The 23,085-nt window shown below is 52.1% G+C and overlaps 1 protein-coding gene across 2 annotated transcripts in view; it reads right to left on the bottom strand.

Moving 5' to 3' along the window:
• Positions 1-23,085, bottom strand: part of CAPN2 (calpain 2) — a 53,636-nt gene that overhangs the window by 12,451 nt on the left and 18,100 nt on the right. For both annotated transcript variants that reach the window (XM_024130741.3, XM_024130742.3), the window contains exons 3-11: positions 11,713-11,831; positions 11,044-11,177; positions 9,763-9,931; positions 8,470-8,553; positions 6,634-6,719; positions 5,650-5,724; positions 4,785-4,945; positions 2,365-2,534; positions 679-690 (exon numbers count right to left, since the gene is read on the bottom strand). In XM_024130741.3, the coding sequence (XP_023986509.1) occupies positions 679-690; positions 2,365-2,534; positions 4,785-4,945; positions 5,650-5,724; positions 6,634-6,719; positions 8,470-8,553; positions 9,763-9,931; positions 11,044-11,177; positions 11,713-11,831 (1,010 nt within the window). The remainder of the gene's footprint in view (positions 1-678; positions 691-2,364; positions 2,535-4,784; positions 4,946-5,649; positions 5,725-6,633; positions 6,720-8,469; positions 8,554-9,762; positions 9,932-11,043; positions 11,178-11,712; positions 11,832-23,085) is intronic.

The raw sequence follows: 23,085 nt of genomic DNA, 5'->3' as shown, positions 1-23,085 counted from the left end.
TCCACAAAGGCCCAGCACGCCACCAACTGCCCTGTCCTGTTTGTCGACTTGAATAACTGTGGCCTTTAAAAACACACACTGCGACCGTGTGTCTCACCAGCTCAGTTAAGCCTAACTGTGGGCCTCCTAAGTGCTCTCACATATCACAGTGCCTCCCAATAGTCTGGCAAGGTGGATGGTTGGCCAGTTTTACTGACGAAGAAACTGAAGTCCAGAGAGGACAGGTTAATGGCCCAAGGTCACACAGCCTGCGAACGGCAGGGCTGGGAATGGGGTCCAGGCCTCTTCTGTGCTCCCCCATCTTCTCATAATACCACCGCAGGCTCGTCATTTCCCTTTGGGCCTGTTTTAGGAGCACCACAGGACCCCGGGAAGAGTCTCCTGCAGCCCCAGGACCACGGACCCTCCACCCGGGACTAAATGTGGGCAGCGGCTTTGCCGGGTCTGGGGAGACAGCACGCCCCGTGGCGACTGCCCCAGCTGCCCCAACCTGTGCTTAGACCCCGGGATCTAGGACCTGAGCAACCTCACCGGGGCCCAGAGGGGCTGTGGACTCATCCTTCACCGCCACCAGTCCCTGCCCAGGCTTCACAAGACCCCCGAGCCAGCAGTCTAAGCCTTTTCCTTGTTGGTGAACCTGAGCCCCCAGGGACGGCGGCTGACGCGAGCCAGACGTACCTCCTCTGGAATCTGCAAATAAAGGAGAACACGCTGAATTCAGACTCTGGAAAAGCTCCAGAAAGAAATGTCACCACTGAGATGGTCTCCTTTGCTACTACCCCCCTTTCTCTGTAGCTTTAGCAATAGGAACTAAGTCAACCCGGTAATTATTTCCCAAGGAACTTAACGTATTCTCACATTAAAAAAAAAAATCTTATGAGCCGGCAATAACGTGCATGAGCCCTTAGCACCGTTCTTAACTTATAGAGCAAGAAACCGAGGCCTGGAGCTGTGAAGTGACCTGGCTGACCTGTCTGAGGCCACCCAGCTGCCTGTAGCAAAGCCCACACCCCACCCTCGCCGCCAGGGAAAGCAGGGCTGGAAGAAGCAGCACAGGGGCACAGCTGCGCTCGGGGCTGGGAGCCAGCCAGCAGGTGCTGGTTCTAAGCTTCTGCCGGCCACATCCATCTGTATTTCCTCAAGCAAGTCATTTCCCTTCTCTGGCCTCAGTTTCCTTATCTCTAAAACGGGATAGGCCCTTCTCGGCTCTGAAAGCCCATGGCTGGATTTCCAAGTCTGGGCTGTGTGTCACAATTCAGTCTGCATTTTCTTGCAGCTATTCTGTCCCACATCTGAAGTCCTCAGCTCCTACTTCAGAGACTGAGCAGCTGGGATTATGTGCATTTTTAGAAATGACGGTGCTTGCCCAGCTCCACCAGTTGGTGGGTGAGCAGGCAGACCGTCGCCCCAGGGGCGGCAGCCGCGTTTCCCTGTTGAGTGAAGTGAGCAGACAGCCCTCTCCCCGACACTGTGTCCGACTCCTCCGTGCCGTGCTGGGAGCCCGGCCCTCGGGGTCCGGTGGGAGACCTGATGTGTAGGATTTGCTGATTTCCATGCTCTACATACCGCCCATCCCTGCCGTGGCTGGTTTCAGGCTGCCCACGTGACCTCACTGAATGTGGGGCTGGGAAGAGAGGGCCGGCTCCAGCACATCACTGCGGCCCACCCGTCACAGCAAAGTGCGCCCCACTTGAGCGGCGGCTCTGAAGCCTCCCTTGCACCCCGCGTCTCCCACCGCTCGCCCCAGCCCAGGGGCGGCTCTTCTCTGCGCGGGAGAAGGGAGAGGGGAGGGGCCCGGGCCCAGCGTGCTGGGGCAGTTGGGTCGGAATGAAAGGACATGGGGGCAGTGAGAGCGCCTGTGTAGGGCGCGGGGCTCCGGCCGGCCGAGCCCTGGCGGGAGCACAGGACCAACCGCTCCCCTGCCCCCGGCACGGGCTCCGCCCAGCGGGACGGGACCTGCTGGCTCAGTTCCTGCCCTCACAGTGGTCCCTGACATGGTCCAGCATACTCTGTCCTCGTCTTACATCTGTTCTGTTCTTCGGAGACTGGTGGCCAGCCAGAGTGCCAGGCCTGGGGGAAGTGAGAAGGGACACGGAGGCCATTTGAAAGAGCGCGACTCGCCGGAAGCCGGCGGCAGGGGAAGGGGGGGGTCCTGGTGACCCAGACCTACTGCAGGGACCTCCCTGCATGAGTCTCTTAAGACTGGCCCGGCCCGTGGCTTGGCTTTTCCTTGGCCAAGCTCCCGGCCTGGGGTCCCATCTCCAGGTCTGCCTCTGGGGTTGGCCTTCGTCGCAGGGGCTGACACGAGCCAAGGAGGAAGGGAAGGAGGAGCCCCAGCCCTGTGGACGCCCCCCACCCCCGTACCTCATAGATGCCGAAGCCTATCGTGTGCATGTCCTCGCCCATCTTCCTCTGCCGCCGCCGGTGCTTCTGGATGAGACCCACCAGGAAGGTGCAGCCGTTCTCCCCGTCCTCCTGGTCCTCGTCCTCCTCCTCCAACTTGATCAGGTACTGAGGGTTCATCCAGAAGGTATCTGTAGCCAGAAGGGGCGGGGCTCGGTCACTCAGAACACAGGAGCCCAGCGTGAACAGGTGTGCATGGGGGGACGAGGGGACGAGGCCGCGCCGGTCGCAGGGGTTGGAGGCTGCTGGGAGGGGGGTGAGGATGGGGCGGGTGGCAGAGCAGAGGAACCAGAGACCAGGGCTGGCTGGCAGCCCGTCCGGTGGGAACAGGCCACGAGCAGCGGAGGGCTGGGGGTTTGTCTGAACCTCACGGGAACCTAAATTAGAAACTCCCCTTTGCAGTTCTCTCACTTGCCCTCAGGCTGGCCGGGCTTGGGAGGCATTCCTCATCCCGGAACAGGGTGGTCAGAGCTGAGGCCCAGATCTCCCTTGGCTCAGCTGTGATATCTCCCGGTGGTATCTTCCCCTCACCAGGTTCTAACTCAGGGGTCAGAGATGGCCCAGCTGGCCTGGCTGGGGGGACTTGGGGACTAGGTCTGCACCCCCCTCAATGAACCCAGGGGCCAGGAACGTCCTGTGCCCAGTCTCAGCCTCTTGTTCTGGGTCCCCGTCCTCCTGGGCCTGTCCCCTTGCTCACTCGTGGTGTCTCTGCCCTCCCCACTTTCAAAACCTATTTGCAGGAAGGAGCTGAGATTCATTCATTTTAAGGATAATTAATGTGATCTCCTTCCTTTACCTAATAACATTCTACTTGTGGAAAGAAAGGTATCTAGTGTAGGGTTTGGCAAACTACGGCTCTAGGGGCTGCTGGCTGCCTGTTTTTACAAATAAAGTTTTATTAGAACACAGCCATATCTATTCATTTAAGTATGGCTGCCTTCGGGCTACAGCAACAGCTGAATAGTTGCCATAGAGACTAGATGGCCCACAGAGCCAAAAGTGTCAACTACCTGGCCCTTAAGAGAGAGTCTGCCAACCCCTGATCTAGTGGGTAGGAGACATAGTCTTATCTGAGGCAGAGGACCATCCCAGCACCTCTGGAACTTGCTTGGTGGCTGCATACATGAGGTGAAGGATTAAAAGCACCAGAGCTGGGCTTCCCTGGTGGCACAATGGATAAGAATCTGCCTGCCAATGCAGGGGACACAGGTTCGATCCCTGGTCTGGGAAGATCCCACATGCCACAGAGCAACTAAGCCCGTGCGCCACAACTACTGAGCCTGTGCTCTAGAGCCACAACTACTGAAGCCTGCGTGCCTAGAGCCCGTGCTCCGCAACAAGAGAAGCCACCGCAATGAGAAGCCTGCGCACCGCAATGAAGAGTAGCCCCCGCTTGCCGCAACTAGAGAAAGCCTGCACACAGCAACAAAGACCCAATGCAGCCAAAAATAAATAAATTAAAAAAAAAAAAAAAAAAAAAGCACCAGAGCTAGAGGCACCAATCTGCTAGTCCCAGTCTGACTACTTGCTCTGTGGCCCAGGTATGCCACTGAGAGCCTCGGTTTCCTCATCTGTAACAAGAGAATCAATATATGACCATGACTGGCCACTGCAGTACTTAAAGACTGACTCCACAGTCAGACTGCCTGGGTTCAAAACCCAGGCACAGTCAAGGCTGTGAGGCCTTGGGCAAGTCACTTAACCTCTCCAAGCCTCAGTCCCCTCATCTTAAAGATGGAGATGATAATAAAGTGCCTGCCTCAAAAGGCTGTTGTGAGGATTAAATGGAGTAATATATTAATAAATCACTTAGCACAGTTCCTAGCACCCAATGTATGTTCCATAATTGGCAAATGTCATCACGATGGGACAGTTTCTGAGTGGGAGAGGGCAGGGGAGGACTGGGCCATCAAGGCAGAAGAGTCAGGGGAATAAACAAAGGATAAACCAGAGGAGGAATCCTTGCCCCCATCTGAGCAGGACCCATCAACATCTGCTGAGTGAACTGGGCACAGGAGGACTGCCAGGCAACAACCAGGGCCTGGATGTGCAGAGGCCCAGTGGGGGAGGTCCCCCTGCTGGGCTAGGCTGCGTGGGCTTCGTGTGGATAACGTAGCCCATGGGCGTGAGGTGGGATGAACGCTGCCTCAGGGGCGAGGCCGTGGCGTCAGGGAATCTAGGGCCTGGAGAGGAATCACAGAAATAGCGCGTCTTGGGTTCTGCGTGGCAGGGGGGCAAGTGAGCGCAGAGGGCAAGGGGCTGAGGGGACAAGAAGGGTGTTGAGCTGGAGACTCAGGGAGGAGAGGCAGAGGGTCCCGGTGGGTAGGAGCGGCCAGGATGGGGTGCAGCACAGCAGGGCGGGGCGGTGGCAGGGTGCTCACTCGGGTAGTTCCTGCAGCCGCCCGCGGTGGAGCCCCGCCTCCAGTTCCCATCCATCTTGGTGAGTTTCCACTTCTTGTAGGTGTCACTGGTCAGCGTGTCCGGGGTCAGGTTGCAGATCTCCAGGCGGGAATAGTGCCTCAGGAAGTCGTTCAAAGACATCCTGCAAAAGCAGGGACGCAGCACCCAGGTTACCGGAGGCCGCACTGATAAGCCTGGACCTTCCGCCCAAGGCCAGACTAGGGCCCAGTCAGGGCCAGGCAAAGCTGCCAGGAGACAGCACCTCGGGGCCACATGGCCACCGGGCCCGCCACTGGAAGGTGCCAATTCTAGTCCTGGTGCTACCACCTTCTAGCCAGGTGACCTTGAGCAAGTTACTTAAGCCTCTATGAAACTCAGAACTCTCATCTGTAAAAATGGGGGCCACGTATATCAGATGAGACAAAATACGGCTGCTCATTTGGTAAAATGCCAGCACTGTACGGACGTAGGTGGCCCCAGAGCAGCAGAGACACGGCCGCGCGGGCCCACTGCTACTATCCAGGGGACCCATTTCTTGAGGCCTCGGGATGAATCTCTGGGAGCTGGCTGAGAGAAAGGCCCATCTTTCCCCTCTTTTCTCTTGGGTGGACCTGAACATGCCTGCAGGAATTCTTAGGCTTCTCTGCTGAGCTGCTCAGCTTTGAAACCCTACTGCTGAGATGGACAAATTGAAAAGGTTCAAGAATTTTTTTGTTCAAGGTCTTATAGTGAATTTAAAACAACAACAAAACCAGGATCCCACGCCCCTGCTCCCTCAACACGATAGCCTCACTCATTTTCCAGTAAAGATCAGACACCTCTTTCCCTAAAGCCTAAGACTCTTACCAGAATTCCCCATCTTCATGCCGTCTGGTCAGCCTTTCCCTCACCTCTGGGTCAATAGTGGTCCAGTTTGGGCAGCTGGAAAACCAAGCAATGGGAGAGGCATTAGAAACTAGTGTGGGACGGTGACTTCTCCCCAGGATGCCCCAAGTTGAGGACCGGGGACATGCTCTCCCACCTGAGGGCCCAGACCCCAGTAAGGGAGGGGAGTAACACACAGGTGGCTGAGAGGTGCAGGGCAGCAAGGTGAGAGGATACATTATCCTGGAAGATGGTGGCAAGGAGGATTCCAGAACATGGAACACAGCCCATCAGAGACCTGAAGTAGCATCAGTGGCCCAAACTGAGATGGGCCTGTCAGCTCTTTTAAGGGGCGACTGGAAATTCGATGTAGGGGAGGGGCGCTCATCTTGGCCTCTGCAACTGACCTGCAGGCCCTGGCAGGCGTCTCTATGCCATGGCAGAGGCTGCCAGGGAAAAGGTGAAGAACTGTGGGTGCTGGGCTGTGGAGGAGGACGGGGAGATGGGAGCAGACGAAGACCATGGGAGGGGCTCACAGAGTTCACCCCAGAGGGTCGAAGGTCTAACAGGCCTACCAGGAACCCTGGACACCAACAGAAGGACTTCTCTCTGGTCATAGGCACAAAGTTTAGATCCTTGGGATAGAACGAGTGCCTGGGGGAGGAAGGGTGTATTTTTTCCCTGAAGATCCAATAGCAAGGTGACGCCGAGCTAGGGAAGGGAGGAACCATGAGGTGATCAAAGGATGAGCATCCCAGGAGCCCTGGGCCTTGTAAAGGCACCCAGATGGCTGGAGTGCACTGGCTAAGAGCCTAGAGGGCCACCAGCCCCAGGGGTCCCACTCGGGGTGGTCTGTGCTCTCGGGGCTTTATTCTCAGCACGGCGACCGTGCCCCCCCCCCCTCAGCTCCCCAGAGACCCCTGGAAAGAGTGCCCCTACCCCGGCTCCCAACCCAGCCCTCCTCACTTGTCGTTCCACTGCCCGGTCCACTCCACCTCTCCCCAGGGATTCCGGATGCGGATCAGCTTCTGCAGGCTTCCTCTGCTTTCCACCTGCAGGAGGGGTGGGTGAAGGAGAGGAGAGAGATGTTGAGTTCAAGCCAGGCCTGGAGGTTCTCTGGCCCAAAGCCCCTTTTCCTCCATGAGGCAGGGGCGGGAGGCGTCAAGTCCATGTAATAAGGGGGATCACAAAAGGGAGAGGGCCTTGACTCCCAGACCCTCGCTGCTGCTCAGCTTTGGTAGCTCCCAGGGTCTGGCCCTTGGAGGACCAGGGCTCTTTAACCCCTATCCTGAGTCTGGGGCACAAATGTGCTTGTTCTAGACTCTACGTTGGCACGTCACCTCTGAACCTTACTTTAACTAACTATAATAGGATGTACTTTTGTCACAGGAGCTCCATCAAATGAACACTGGTGATGACAAGGAAATGCAGTGCGTGAATCTTGATTAAACCCTGGCCTGGGGGCATTGAGGGTACTATAAAGGACATTTTGGAGCAACTGGGAAAATGTTTACATGGACTATATATTAGATCATGTTATTGAATTAATGTTTATTTCTTCAGCATGAAAATAGTACTGGGATTACGTAAGAGAGTGTCCTCATGGGTAGGAGATAAATACTGAAGTATTCAGGAGCGAAGTGTCTGTTGTGACATCTGCAATTTACTTTCAAATGGCTCAGAAAGAAAGTACACATACATAGAGACAAAACAGATGTGGAAAATTTCAACCATTGTTGAATCTGGAAAAATAGCATATGGATGTTTATTATACCGTTCTGTCAACTTTTCTGTAGAACTGAAATTTTTCAAAACAAAAAGATATATGCTGGGGTGTTAAATAAAACAAAGATTCATGGTTAAAAAAGAGAGAGAGAGAGAGCACTGCCCATGTCAGAAGACCTGGGATCTAGTCCGGGTTTTGTAATTAACAGTGGATGGTGGCTACCTAACAGTATTTATAGTATATAAAAAAACAAACAAACAAAAGAAACAGCAAAGTCCAGGACAGCGACCTGCTTAGACACAATGTGTCAGGTACAGTCTGAGCGCTTTACATATATTAACTTGTTTGAATCACCTCAACAATCTGCAATGGATTTTTTTAAAATTAATTAATTAATTAATTAATTTTTGGCTGCATTGGGTCTTATTGTTGAGGTGATTCAAACAAGTTAATATATGTAAAGCGCTCAGACTGTACCTGACACATTGTGTCTAAGCAGGTCGCTGTCCTGGACTTTGCTGTTTCTTTTGTTTGTTTGTTTTTTTATATACTATAAATACTGTTAGGTAGCCACCATCCACTGTTAATTACAAAACCCGGACTAGATCCCAGGTCTTCTGACATTGGATATTATTATTACTGTTTCTAATTTAAATGTGAGGAAACGAGGGGGCAGAAGAGAGTTTAAATAACTGCCCCAGGCCACATAGCTGGCAAGAGGCAGAGTCAGATTTGACCACTACAGTAATTGGGGCACCAGTGCTTCTGTGAGATCAAATGTGAAAGCACTTTGAAGAGGATGGAACACTACACAGATGCAGTGTTGTATTATCTTAGCTGGTCCAGGAGAGCGAGACAATTCTGGAACTCAGTGGCACAGAGGGCCTGGACCGACCCGCGGCCAGCAGAGGGCAGCGCGCGGCCGGCATGGGCTGGGGAGGGCCGGCCCATCCCCTTGGCCCTGAATTTCAGCGAGGACTGGGGAATGCGGGCCCCACCCTCAGCAAGCAGTAAAAATGGCTTTCGCCATCATGTGAGCAAGAGAAAGACCCCCGAGAATGCCTGCCAGGAGTTACCTCCTCGGCGCCAGTGACCGAGTACGCGTGCCCCTTCACCAGCTTCTGGAAGGTGATGGCCTCCGAGTCTGCAGCACTGGTGATCTGGAAATGCGGGAGAGTAAGTCCCAGCCCGGCCGCCGCATCCCGCCTCCTCCCTCCCTCCCTCCCTCCCTCCCTCCCTCCCTCCCTCCGTTGCTCAGGGCTCAGCAGGGCCTTGGCCCGGGTGGAGGGCTCCCGCTCTCGCCTGGAGGCCCTCCTACTACTTCTTTGAGGCGCTGACCGGCTATTGACAACCAGAGAAGAGGCTGAGGGCAGCCCTCTGGGAGAGCGGCACTTGCACTCACGTGTGTGCCCGGCGCGGTCACAAATTCCCGCAGGAAAGGGCACACCGTGGAGGGGACTCAGGACACACACCTGGACGGCATCTGCGGCCCAGGTGCGCTGAGTCCCCTGAAACTGTGAGGCTGCCCCGCCCGCTGCAGGGTTTACACTAGGACAGTCCTTCGTTTCTGCCTGACTTCAGAATTGGCTTCTGTTCTACTAGAACTTCCCCAGTCATTCCTTCCCCCATCTGTTCTGATGGAGGTTGTTATTTTTGTCTTGGTCAATGAGAAGGGCTGCGTGGGAGTAGAAAGGGTCTCTGCCATGCAAGCATGGTTTGCAGAGAAAGTTTGAGAATCCCTGCCTAGAGTCAGACAGAGACTTGGGCCCTCAGAGCCAGACTTCTTACCCCTGTCCCCACAGGGACCAGAGCTAGGACAGGGCTCCGGTGCCGGGCACAGGCAAAGCCTGGAGGCTCCTTGGGGACAGGGGTTGTGCCCACCCCTCTTCCTCTGGCGACGTTTGCCAGCAGGGCTGGCACATGGGAATAGTTCCTTCCTGTGCCTTCTGAAGTCTTCCCACGGGCCCCTTAACCTTGCAGCAGTGGAGGGAAGGCTGCTGGGCTCCCTCCGGTCATAGGCCCTGCAGGTGGGGCAGAAGGTGTCTGGAATGGTCCTGCCTTGGGCCCAGCAGAGGGCAGGGGACTCTCAGGGAAGCTGTGGTCCAGGGTGGTGAGTCAAAGGAGACTGAGGGTTGTAAGTAGGCTGGAGAAGGAAAGGCTGGAGTCACCATCGCCCCAGCAGTTGTACCCCAGCCAGCCTGGGGGTTGCCTAGCCAGCCCGGGCTCCAGGTGACGTGCAGTATGGTGGACAAAGGATGCACTAACCATGTGGGGAATGAGGGCAGTGGGTTTCTTTGGTCACTGTTGGAGGAGGCTCACTTCAGCTAGAGCAGACGGGGGTGCGGCCAGGGAGGGAGGCCTGGACTTACATCGATGGAGCAGCCAAGGAGAGAGCCTTTCTGCAGAGCCTTCTGGATGATCCTGAACAGGTTGGGAGGGGCCTTCCTTAACTCATACCACTCGGCGATGCCTCCGGTGAAGTCCTCGAAGCCCTCAGTGGTGGCACCCCCCGAGAGGGCTTCGTAACACCCATTGATCCTGCAGGAAGGGGACAGACGCCGCTGCCAGCTGGTGCTGACACCTTCTGATTCTCGAAGTGCCCCTCCCCCCATGCCTCTTCTGTTGGATGCTCCAGGGACCCTCTGCTCAGTCTTTCCTTGGTTTGTCTCCACCTCGGGGTGCCCACGAGGGCAAGTGACTGTCCCCACAGCTACCCCTGCCTGGTACTTTGTGAAGTTTTTGGAAAAATCTCACAGAACCTTAGAGTTGGAAGGACCTCGGTGTTTATCTGGCCCAACCTCCTGTATTGATTCTTTCTACATCCTGGCAGGAAAGGGGAGGTCTGCTAAATTGGCTGTTTGGCATTTATAGCTTAAAAGAAAACAGTTCAGTAATGAAAGCAGCTTCCCTGTGCTGTGTTAGGAGGGGCTGGTCTCTCCGCATGGCGATGTTGGCGCCCTGTGGCTTCCCTAACTCTACTATTAGAGAATAAGACTTAGTAGCCTCTCAGGCCCCAGATTCTCACAGCTGGGTGTGTGACTCCTCGCCCTCCTCCATGGCAGGGGCTGGAAGGAACAGAAAGCCTCCTGATGCCTGAGAGCCGGTCATTTTCCTGGAGGGAGCCCAGGCAGCAGGGCCAGGACCAGGCCACTCTGGAGGAGGGCCGACGTGAGCATCCCGCTGAGAATGGGCAGTGCTGAGCGCTGGACAAGCTCGACTCCGGGCAGCCTCGGGGGGCTGGGGCCCGGCTGGGAGGGCTAGGGGAAACCAGTTTTACTCAGCGTATTATGTATTGTGGGCAAGTCTGCATCATTTTCGTACCTCTGCAATGGATAGTTTTGCCCACGGGCAGCAACTCTTTGCTGTATTTAACCGACAAAAATGTAACATGACCTGCCAAGGAAGCAGAGGTCCTTCTCAAGGCCAGCACGATCAGTCCCATGACTTGTTCCTGTGCATTTGGTTAAAAACGGCAATAGCTGGGTGCGTTATCTCCTAGAATTGAGAGCCCAATTTTGTCCAGAGTAGTCCTTCTGTACAATAGGACTTGTCTTCAGGACAGCCCTTGACTAAATAACTCCCGTGTTGCTTCCCAGAATGCAGGGCAGCTGGGGGCAGGCTGCGGGGGGACCGGCACGGCAGGCACTTACTTGGCGTAGGCCTTCTCCAGCAGCGCGCTCCAGAACTCGCTGCCCTCTGCCGAGTGCACGAAGAGCAGCTCCCCGTCCTTGGAGGGCAGCCTGTCGTCCACCACCACCTCCACCCATTCGCCGTACTGCCAGAACTGCGGGAGGAGGAGGTGGTGGCAGCGTGCGGGGCGTGAGCCTCAGCTGCAGCTGGCTCCTCCCTGCCCGGCCCCTTGGCGCCGGTTCCCCAAGCCCATCACATCCCCAAGGAGACGCTCCCCTCTAGTCCTCCTCCTGCAGGTACAACCCGCAGAGAAATGAGCGCAGAGGCACCTGCCCTTCCCTCCCAGGCCACATCTGCCCCTCCAGCACTCTGCCCTGTGCCTTATGCTCAAAATACTATTTCTCCTTTACCGGCATAAAAGGAGGACAGTGAGTAGTACCTTAACATTTTGTCTCAGACCCCAAATAATCAACTTTCTTAAAAAAATGTGGGCACTACTTCCTGAGTACCCTGCCCTACCGCCCTCCTCCCCATCGCTGTCCTTACAGGTTCCCAGGGCGACGACAGGCCAGGCAGCTTCCTGCTGTCTCTCAGTGTCCTTCGTAGAAGAGTACTGTGCCTGGCCCCCAGCACCTGCTCCTAGCCCTCAGGACCTGTTCAGGAGAAGCTCGAGCCAACTCTTAAGTTACCTGGAAGTGGAAGATCCCCGCGTAGTTCTCCTGGAAGCTCTGGTCCGAGGGGACGACTCGAGCCAGGATTTCTTCATTCAAGGTGAGGGAGGCAATGGCTGCCAGCAGCCAGCAGTCACCTGTGAACATGGTGTAAGGAGCTCTCATCAGAGAGGTCTCAGTGCCGGGAGGATGTTAAACCTCTTGTTCCCACCTCTGGCACTTGAGGCCTAAGGCGAGCCCGGCACAGATGTTCCCCCCGGTCCTCACATGAGGGGTGTGGAGGAGGGCTGGGGTGATGCTTTGAGGGACTGCTGAGGGAGAAATGTTTTTGCTGTGATAGTTGAGATGGGAGAATTCATTCCCTGAAGGACCCAGAACCCTGTGATGGCTGGACTGTGTCCTCACAGCCGGCTCCGTGCCTGGTCCACCGAAGGTGCATGGCAGCGAGCATGTGTGGGGTGAGGACTCCAACTCAGCAGCAGAGGCTTCTGACAACACAGGGTTTAAAAGTGGGCGAGTTTGAGGGAGGGGAAGAAGACACTGGCAGGCAGCCCCACGGACACAAATGCAAGTGCCGAGTCTGAGAAGGCACCCCGGGCTATCTCCCTGAGGACGGGCGAGGAACACCTCTGGGCGGGTGTGTGGGTACCACACGTGGGAGTCAAGGATGGGGACAGTCAGATGGTCAGCTGTCTGGCAGCCTGGCCTCCCCTTAGCCTCGGTGCCCTCCTCTGTGACATGTGAGTAACTGGGAGGCATTGACAACAGCATGTGTGTAAAGCACACATCCATTTCAGGTGGTCAGAAGAAAGCTGGTAGCAGGGAAGGGTCATGTTTGCCATGAGATAAAAGGCCCAACTGATGGGGGCGTTCTGGGGCGAGGACGAGGAAGTTTACTCCATTCTTAGGGAATGTGCACTTTCCTACAATTTCCCATGACAAGAATAGGAAATAGCCTCAGATGAGTTTGATTTCCATGGCTGGGTTTATTTTTATTAATTGGCAGGTCTATTAAAAGTGTTACTGAAGGACTTCCCTGGTGGCGCAGTGGTTAAGAATCCGCCTGCCAACGCAGGGGACAAAGGTTCGAGCCCCGGTCCGGGAAGACCCCACATGCCGCAGAGCAACTAAGCCCGTGCGCCACAACTACTGAGCCTGTGTGCCACAACTACTGGAGCCCGTGCTCCGCAACAAAAGAAGCCTCTGCAATGAGAAGCCCGCGCACCGCAACGAAGAGTAGCCCCCGTTCACCGCAACTAGAGGAAGCCCGTGCGCATCAACGAAGACCCAACGCAGCCAAAAATAAATAAATGAAAATAAATAAGTAAAAAAAATGTTTTAATGTCAACTCTTTTTAAAGAGTGTTACTGAAATTCACCGCAATCTTTGAATTCTGTGGACTGGTTGGTGTCCTGAGAGTTGCTGAACCGCCTGACCTGCTAACGCTTAGCAATGACGAGGGAACAGCTCTGAGGCCTCTAGGTGCTCAAGCCGGCCCCGGCCCCGTGGGAAGTGGAGGCGCACCCCTCCCTAACCAGCCAGTCAGTAGCCAAAGGAAGTTAAATCCCTTTGCTCCTTAGGTTGGGCGGCCGCTGTGGGTTCATCGCAGTTTTCCACCCAGCGGCCATCTCTTCCCTCCTGGCGCCACCAGTGACCCTCTGGGAAGCAAGTCTCCCTGCCTCCTCCCTGCCTGAGAGGTTTGGGTAGCGCTGGCCCTGCCCCCAGTTCCAGAGGTGGATCTGCAGCAAGCTAGGCTGCACATTCTCTGGCTTCAATGGTTCGCTTGGGGAAGGTTCTGTAACCCAGCCAGAGCCAGGGAGGTATGAGGAGACCACTCCTGGGGCTTCAGAGAGAGTGAACAGGTGCCCTCTTCTACTGCATTGGCTCTACAATGAGGGGCGGCCTTCTGCTGAAGCCGTCTTGCAGCCAACTCGGAGGAAGAGAGGCTGAGAGGTGGAGCGAGAGAAACCATGTCCTGGTGTCATCACTTGAGTCCCTGTATCAAGCTGTACCTGAAGCCACACCTGCCTTGGACTTCTCAGTTCCAAGAACTGATCATGTCCCTATTTCCTGACCCATTAGCCAGGGCTACCAGTTCCTGCCTCTTGACTGCTAGGGGAGCTTGGGCAATAGCCATTACTGATGGGGCCTTCTTATGCGCCAGCCACTGTTCTAGGAGCTGCAGGTTCATCATTTCATTTATTTCTCACAACAGCTCTATGAGGATGGTGCTATGACCATCTCCATGTTAAAGCTGAGGATGACAAGGCTTAGGAGGTCAAGTGCACTGCCAACAGCAAAACACTACAAGGAAGAGTTTAAAAGGTGTGGTGTTTGTCAGATCTCAGAGACAACCTTTTGGGTCAACTAGGTCTTTATATAAACCAAACTAGAGACCCTTTGACACACTGAGAATAGGAGCTTGCAGAGAAACTTGGCAATGAGGGTTTTAAGCACTGGCCCTGGGGAAGGAGCCCCTGGTTGGTGAGGATGGAAATCTATGTAGAGGAGCTTTTCCCGGCTTGATTCCATATGCCGCCTTGTAGGAACCAGACCTTCACTGAAACAGACGACATTCAGGCCTTTTCTGAGCACCCACCCCTCTCTCACTTAGACCTTATCATACTGTCTGCCCTGGAGGATGACTACACCAAGTGACAGCTGCTCTTTGAGTCACGAGATCCTCCTTTTCAATCTATTCCCCTTCCTCCAACTTTAGATCTTCCCCTGACTTTAGTCCTTCTTTGAGAACCTGGAGATGACCTGGTGATTCTTATTTTTCTTGAGGTTATTTGAGATTTTCTAGGAATCTTGGAAAATGACTTGGGTCTGTCAATACATGGAGGCAGACAGGCTTGTGGATAAAGTGGGCCCAAGTGTAGGAACTTCAGTGACATTCCTGAAGCCAGTTATTCCCATGGTTCCTGTAGCTCTTCTGTCCAATCCTCAGAAGAGCTGCCCAGTCTGTCTGACTCTGGGGGGGCCATTCTAACGCCCTCCTGGTTCTGTTTCCCTTGGTACCAAGAGTCGATGCCTTTACCTTGTGCATGTGTGTAGGCATCACACGAGTGTGTGTCTGCAGGACCTGTCGATCGCTTTTTAGTGTCGGAGGTCACAGCTGACTGTGCTGCTATTCGTGGGACAGTGACTGAATTCAGGTCGTGATGCCTTTTCCTTTTTTTCTTTTTGTGGGTCATACATCTAGGTCAGTGCTGACGGTACATGTGTCTCAGATTACCGCTCACCACCAGACCTGGACGTTCTTGCGACATCCCAGAAATCGGTGGCCACGTTTCATGGCTCCCTGTTTTTTTCCTTCATGTCCCAGAAGTATTTTTCCTGGTCACCCTGGGAGGAGCAAGGCCTCATCTGCCCCTGCCCTTCAGAGAGGATTGCTTTCTGCATCCCTTCCTATTCCAATCTAACATGTTTCCTCTGAAAGGATTCAGAATCCTAGAATGTCTCCTAGACGACAAAACTGTACCTTTTAGAGATTACGTTACAAAAAAAAAGGGAATTCCCTGGTGGTCCAGTGGTTAGGACTCTGCGCTTTCACTGCTGGGGCCCAGGTTCAATCCCTGGTCAGAGAATTAAGATCCCGCCAGCTGCACAGCGTGGCCAAACCCGCCCCGCCCCCCCAAAAAAAGAGAGATAAAGTTTCTTGAGTTCACAGGTTCCTGGAAAGGCAGAGCAGGGACAGGAATCTAGACTCTTGACTTCTGGTCTGTGCTCCTTGCACCAGAAGAAATGAAAGAAGTAACAAGTAGTTAACATTGTATATAATACTCTGCAATTTACAAAGAACATGGTCCACATTTTATTTGATCCTTACAGAAATCTTATGAGATGATTATCCTAATTATTATCACCTTTTTTGGATGAAGCTCAGGAAGTCTATGTTCTACACAGTTAGCAGGTCTTACATATAAATCCTCTGAATCCAACTCCTGGGTTTTGTTTAAAAACCATACCTTGCTGAAGATTTCCTTTGGTTAAGAGTATCTGATTCTTCTAACTAGGGAAAGACCCCACTTCTAACTAGGAAAATCCAACTGCAATTCAAATTTAAAACTTAAGGGGTAACAAGCTGGCAGCTTCCTGAAATCCTATATTGTATCTTAATACCCCAATATCCTTGGCTCAGAAATATTAAAACATATCACCCATTCAATGCAATGCAATTCCTTACAGCAACAGGAGGATGGACTGTCACTGCACAGCCAAGACCCTGGCACTAAGATCACAGCACAAGCAAGAAGAAACAAGAGTTAGATGCATTTTACAGTCAAAGGTTCAAAGTTTTTTTTATCAGGTCTCCAAATTCTGGAGTTGAGGGAGACTTAGAGCCACTTAGAAGAACATCTTGATTTCTAATAAGGTGGAAGCATTTGAAATCCTATTTTATTATTCTGATTTCTTACCTTTCTCCCTCACCCCATGCAGCAAAGTATTTTTAACTAAGTTGGGACGCTCCCTTATGTAGAGCCCATTTTTAAAGTTTATTTAATATCTGCTCATATAAGCTTTCTCCATAACAAGATCTGAAGACAATGGTTATCGCAGTTTACACTCACGGAGACTTACTGTGTGCCAGGCCCTGTGCTAAAATGCTTTACATGCATTGCAAACAACAACAAAAAAATGTTGCCTGTCATTCCAGGAAACAACAATGTTGCTGCCATCAAGCCATCAGCCATGGTAGCCACCCAAACAGTGCACCCTGCGGGGATTCAGGATGGAGAAAAACTGGTCCTAGACAGTTAAGATGCATATCTAGGGAATAATTTCAACGAGCCCAGACTCTTGGATCCTCCCATACAGAGAAAAACACTAAAATCATTAACTTGAGATGTCTGTTTTTTTGTGATTAGCAGTAATCTTTTGATGTCCACTACATGATTTTTTTCAGTAAAAACTCCTATGTATCTTGCTCCTCCCTTACCTCTTTGGAACAGTCCCTCAGAGCTAGCAGGGAGGCTGTCTCCCAGGCTATAGTCCTCAGTTAGGTCCCCGAATAAAACGTAACTTGCAACTTTTGGTTGTGCGTTTTTTTCAGTCGAAAGTATCATGAAGTTATCTCATTTCCTCGCCACAAAACAATTTGGGGTGGGTGGGTTCTATTACCACCCTCCATAAGGAGATTGGGTGGCTCACCCCAAGGTCCCAGCTAATGAGTGGCTGTCAGATCTGCCTGAGCAAAGCACATGCTTTTAATGTATAATCTGAACAGTCTCCTTTACAAGCAGGTGTCAATTTCTAATTCACCCAGTTCACAAAACATGGTCTTGGGGGCTTCTGTCCTTGAGAGGTGACTCCATTATGTTTCGGTGTTTGGGCTGCACAGTGTTTTCTCTCTAGCTTCCTGCTCGCTCCGCCTGGATGGCCACGTCCGCCTGAGGGTTTTCTCCCCATGTGGAAACCTGTTCTACACCCTCTTTAGCTGTAGCCTCACACAGTGCCACCCCTCCGGGCTGAGGGTTCTCCCTACCAAGGTCAGAATCTACTCTGCCTAAGATGATTTATGAAAACCCGTCTCCTCTGGGTAATCCCATGGTGATCTGCTTCTGCAGAGGTGACCTCGCTGGAGAAGTCACTGGAGTCTCCTCTGGGCCCAGCCTGTCTGGGTCAGTCACGTCCTGGTCTGGATAAAACCAGGCCAGCTGGTGCGGGCCAGGCAAGACAACCCGTTGACCTCTGAGGCTCCAGACCCCTTGTGGTGCAAACTGGTTTGAGAGGGTGCCTGCTAGTGACCAAGGCCTTTCCTGGAGGGCTGCCACCTGGATGGGGCTTGAAAAAGAAAGATCCGGTATGTAGTTTTCTAGGGTGTTTAAATCATGTATCTATAAGGGACTCCGGACTTTAGCAAACATTTCTTCCTTGTGTTCATTTGTTGGTCTGTTTGGCTCTGCTCTCCAGTCACACGAGAAGATATTTTGGCAGGGTTGAGGGTGGCCGCCCAGACGGCTCAGGGGATGTGTCACTGAACAGTGCACCACGAAACTCCTGCCTTCCCTTCCTGGTGGGTTTTCCAGTTGTTACATGATTTTAGCCTTCCTGCCCAGGTACAAAGTCCTTTTAGAAGGAGCAGACGGGGGTGATAACCTTCTGATCTTTATTTACTCCATTTATCTCAGAGCAGAAACAACTGTCTTGGGGGCCTGAGTGCTGGACTGTGTGAGCTGGAGGTGAGGATGGGTACCTTCTGGTTGCCTCCCCACATCCAGCCTACACCCTTTTCCATCCTGCCCTCTGCCCCAGAGCTGACCTCAGTGGATGAAACTGTGGGCTCCCGGGGCCTCTGGCTGCTGGGAGGGTTTGGCCAGCGGGGAAGCCCTAAAGACCAGAGGGAGGGAGGAAAGTGAGATTAGTGTATTTCTTCCCTGGCTCCTTCTTTGTGAGATTGGCTCGAGCTATGTCCCTTGGCTGCAGGCACTGTTCCTTCAAGGTGGCATCTGTACACGACCCAGTTCTAGAATCCTGACAACTGCCTCCGACTCACATCAGGGCTGTCTTCTGGGAGGGATGGTTATGCTTCCTCCTTTGATTACGGAGGTTTCCAGCCACGCCGTTTATGTCCAACAGTGTTCAAGACTTCTCTGACTAGTGTGGTCTGTCCTCCACCGGCTGTTCACCCTTATAGCTAACTCCAAGGACACCATCCTGCCTGGAGAGGCGTAGACAATCATTTACTCCATTTAAAAGGCGGCCCGCATTCTTGGCTAGAACGATTCATCATAAAATTGGCACTTCCTCTTAAGTCAGTCTATAAATTTAATGCAATCCCAATAAAAATAGCAAGAGGATTTTTTAAAAATTGGAACTTAGCTGATCCTAAAATTTACAAGGAAAAAGTAAACGTAAAGCCTAGCCAGAAAAAAATCTAAAGGGAGCGGAGTCTAGCTCTATTAGCTATTAAAACACATATAGAGCTAAAATATTTAAAATAGTACAGAACTTGTGCAAGAGTATACAGAGATAAATGGCACAAAATAGAAAGTCCAGAAATAGTTCCAAACATAGGAATTTAGTAAAGATAAATTATTCACAACTGGAACTGGAACAACTGAGTAGCCATCTAGAAAAAAATCAAGTTTTAGCTCATCTTGTCATGGGGATAAATTCTAAATGGAATAATATTTACATAAACATAACATTATATATCTTAACAATGTACTTTATATTATTTATATGTTATATATAAATCTAGCCATTTGTATTATTTACATATTTATTGTTTATTTATGTATTTATATGATATATTATATTTTAATATGTTCCCATTATAAATATAATATATTTACAAATCTATATATCCTAGAAGAGACAATGGGAGAATTCTATTATAAGCTTAGAGTGGTGATAGGCTATCAGATTGTAACCTAGAAGCCATAAAAATTTTAAATGATAAACTTTAAAGTAAAAAAAATTTGCATGGTAAAAAAAAAATCATAATAAGGTCAAACTAAAAATTAATAGGGGAAAATATCTGTTATTCAGATCCCAGACCACAAGTGATATATAAATCTTCCTAGTATTTTTTTTTTTTTTTTTTTTTTTTTTTGCGGTATGCGGGCCTCTCACTCTTGTGGCCTCTCCCGTTGCAGAGCACAGGCTCGGGACGCGCAGGGTCAGCGGCCAAGGCTCACGGGCCCAGCCGCTCCGCGGTATGTGGGATCTTCCTGGACCGGGGCACGAACCCGTGTCCCCTGCATCGGCAGGCGGACTCTCAACCACTGCGCCACCAGGGAAGCCCCTTCCTAGTATTTAAAAGGAAAAAAATTAAAGCTCAATAGAAAAATGGGCAAAGATATAAAGAATTAATGGAAAAAGGAAAAATTAATGTCTCTTACACATATTAAAAGGCATTTATCCTCACTCATCATAAAAGAAACATAAAGTAAAACTATACTAAGATACCATTTTTCACCTTTCGGATTGCAAAGGTCAAAGCATGATCATTTGGAGAGGCTGTGGGGGAAGGCACACGCTCAATCCCGACAAAGGCAATTTGAGGATATCGTCAATATGCTCCAGCAATTCCACGTGTAGTAATCTTCCTACAGACATACTCACGTGTGAAAATAATGTATGTGTAAGGTTATTTATTGCAGCATTGGTTGCAACAGAAAAGACTAAAAGTAAATGTTCATCCATAGAGAACAGGTGAAACAAACTATGTTCCCTCTACAACAATATTCTGTGCAGCCCTAAAAAGAAACGAAGATGGTTTCTGTTGATACAGAATAATCTCCAAGATGTGTTAAGTGAAACAAAGCAAGGTACAGAACAGTAACAACAAAAAGGGGGAAATAGAAAAAAGAAAAAATGGGCAAACGTAGTATTGGCTCCCCTTTTGTAATTCATATCTTCACAATCTGAAGTTATTTTTGGATGATTTATTATATAGAACATGTGTCCTTCTATGTGCTTAAATTGCAGTTTTATTACCAGAAACTCTAGTTTATTGCCTTCAATAGATAATTAGTTTTGTCAGTATTTGCAGTAAAAAAAAAAAAAGTAGCTTAAATATCAGTTCTTCTAAATGAAAATGATTATTTTTTGGTAAAGTCTTCCATAATAATTGGTCTCCAGTCAGTAAGAACAAACAACCAATCAAGTCACTTATTCCTGTGTCCCCTAAAGTGTGTTGTGTAGAAACTAGTTCCTTGGGGTTAACAGATGCTCCTTGAGAAAAGGGTTCTGTGGTCAAGTAAGTTTGGGAAATGCAAAGCTGACCAGGTCAAGTGTGGAGACATCTCAGAGCCTTTCAATAATTACACACTGTGACCTTCCCAAGGGTAAGGGGAGTGGGGTATAATATGAATGTTACCCAAATTTATTTGACCCTGGAACCCTTGCTGTTGGCATCTCACACAGGCAGGGACCATGGAGCTCACTGGAGATGCTGGCTTACCTCGTGAGGGCACAGGAGCTGCTGGCTCACCCTGGGAGGTTCTCCAGGAGCTGGGCTGCTCAGAACCAGATCTTCCCCGGGGTCCCAGTGAGCGGCTGTCAGGCATCAACACTAGCTGCAGGGCCCACCTCTAGTGGCTGAGGTCCTTCTGACAGCACCCATGTGCTTTTTCCTCTCTCCAGGTTTTGACATCCTCTTCTTTCTGGATTGTCTATACTTTATTTATTAATTTAATTTATTTTTGGCTGCTTTGGGTCTTCGTTGCTGTGTGCAGGCTTTCTCTAGTTGCGGCGAGCGGGGGCTACTCTTCGTTGCGGTGCGCAGGCTTCTCATTGCGGTGGCTTCTCTTGTTGCGGAGCACGGGCTCCAGGCGCGCGGGGTTCAGTAGTTGTGGCTCGAGGGCTCTAGAGTGCAGGCTTAGTAGTTGTGGCATGCAGGCTCTAGAGCACAGGCTCAGTAGTTGTGGCACACGGGCTTAGCTGCTCCGCGGCATGTGGGATCTTCCCGGACCAGGGCTCGAACCCGTGTCCCCTGCATTGGCAGGCGGATTCTTAACCACTGCACCACCAGGGAAGTCCTGTCTATAGAAATGATTATTTTTCTTTATAATATATGGTTTCATTGTATGCCTTTTCTTGGGGGGGCGGTTAGGCCAAAAAAATTTCTGAGGAATGAGGCGAGGCGTATCTAAACACTTAACACCTTCTGACTCACCACCTGTCACCTGCCTTTCTCATTCCGGGAGGCTGACACCTGCCTCGGTCTGTCCAGAGCCCTGCACACAAGCAGGGACGAGTATCAGAGCCGGCTCACTAGAGGTCCTTGACCACCCTGGCTCCCTGCGACATTTCCTTTCAGCCGGTGGCTGCTGGCCCCATCCATCACTGAGGCAGCACACAGGGCCCTGCCCAGAGGTTCCTGAACCACCCTGAAGACCTGCCAGCAGGCTCGACAGGCTGACCGCTCCCACATCCGGGCTCCCCCGACACCCAGCTAAGCTTCTGCCCCTCCTTTCTGTCCTGGGAGACACTCGGCCAGTACAGGCCTGTGAGGCTGGGGGATCTTCTGCCCTGCTGCCTATCCTAGAAGCCCACCTGGGTGCCCCTCCCTACAGGAGTCCGCTGCCCCCTTCCTCTGCACGTCTGCACCACGTGCAGACGAAACTCCCGGGACAGAACAGTCCTCACCCTGCACTGAGGTGGGACCTCGAACGCAAGTACCGAGGGAAAGGGACCCGGGCATTTACATGCCCTAACGTGAAAATGACCGAGAGCAGGTTAGTGGGGAAAAGGGAGAGGTAGGGTTCTGGGAGTCTGGAGCCGGGGTAGGGGTGGAGCAAATAAAAAGCACGAGAGAAAGGAAACCAGCTGAGGCCGGGGCGGGGGCGGTCCAGGACCTCACGCCAGACCTGCCCCTTGAACTTGGACTTAGGTGGGCGCAGAGGTTCCCTGCCCCCCCCAGGGGGGACCTCTGGATCCCTATAAAAGGCGTGTCTCGCTGGAGGCTGTGTTCCTGCCCGTTCCCTTAAAGAACTGCCTCACTGGCTCCTCATCTTGCTTCGCACCCGTTCTCTCACCTTCCCATGCACCCTTCGGCCTCCTGGCACCAGCAGGCCCCGGCACCAACTCCACTCTCTCGGGGTTCCTCAGATGCTGGCTCTCGGTTGCCCTGTCAGCCCCCTTTGGCCGGGTTTGTCCCTCCAGCGCAGGCCCTAGGGATCACCCTTCCTGCACAACCCCCTCTACAAGTCCACTCCACGGTGTCCTGGGGCTCTCTCTGCCAGCACTGAGCTAGGAGGAGGTGCGCAAGCCCGCTGCAGGGTGCCTGCCCGCCGGGAGCGCTGGCCCGCTGGATGAGAACCTGGGTGCCGTCGGCCTGGGTGCTGACGGGTCCCAAGTAAGGCTGCGGCTGGGCCGATGTGCTGACCCACCACGGAGGTCGGAGGGGGAGGAGCGCCTTGGCTGGCCTTCCCAGATCCCAGGCACAGGGCAGGGCCTCCGGGTGGTCCCCGAACCAGAAAGGAAAGATCCCCTGGAGAGAGCTAGGAGGACTGACCTGGATTTGAATCCTGATCCCGCCACTTAAGACTGTGTGATCCTGGACACATTCCTTAATTTCTCTGAGCCCATGTTTTCTCAGCTGTGGAAGGGGGATAATACACACATATCCTCAAAGGGTTGTTAGGATCAGATGAAAAAGGGAAACTGGGGGTCCTGGATGGGCTTCAGAGATCTGGAACCCGAAAACACTGTGTGCACATTTTGCATGTATGCAAATATATGCATTTTCTAGGGAGGAGTCAGGTTTCCCTCCCACTCACAGCCCCAAAATTAAGAAACAACAGAGCCAGAACATGGAGTTCAAATTCCGGCTCTGACTCAGGGCAAACTACCTCTTTGTGCTCATTTTCTCATATATACAATGGGTTTCACGATAGGAAATGGCCTCACAGAGTTGAGAATTAAACGGGAGAAAAA

This window comes from Physeter macrocephalus, chromosome 4, assembly GCF_002837175.3.
Source record: "Physeter macrocephalus isolate SW-GA chromosome 4, ASM283717v5, whole genome shotgun sequence".
Lineage (NCBI taxonomy): Eukaryota > Metazoa > Chordata > Mammalia > Artiodactyla > Physeteridae > Physeter > Physeter macrocephalus.
Note: the sequence above shows the minus strand (reverse complement) of the source record. Positions and strands in the feature narration are given on the sequence as shown.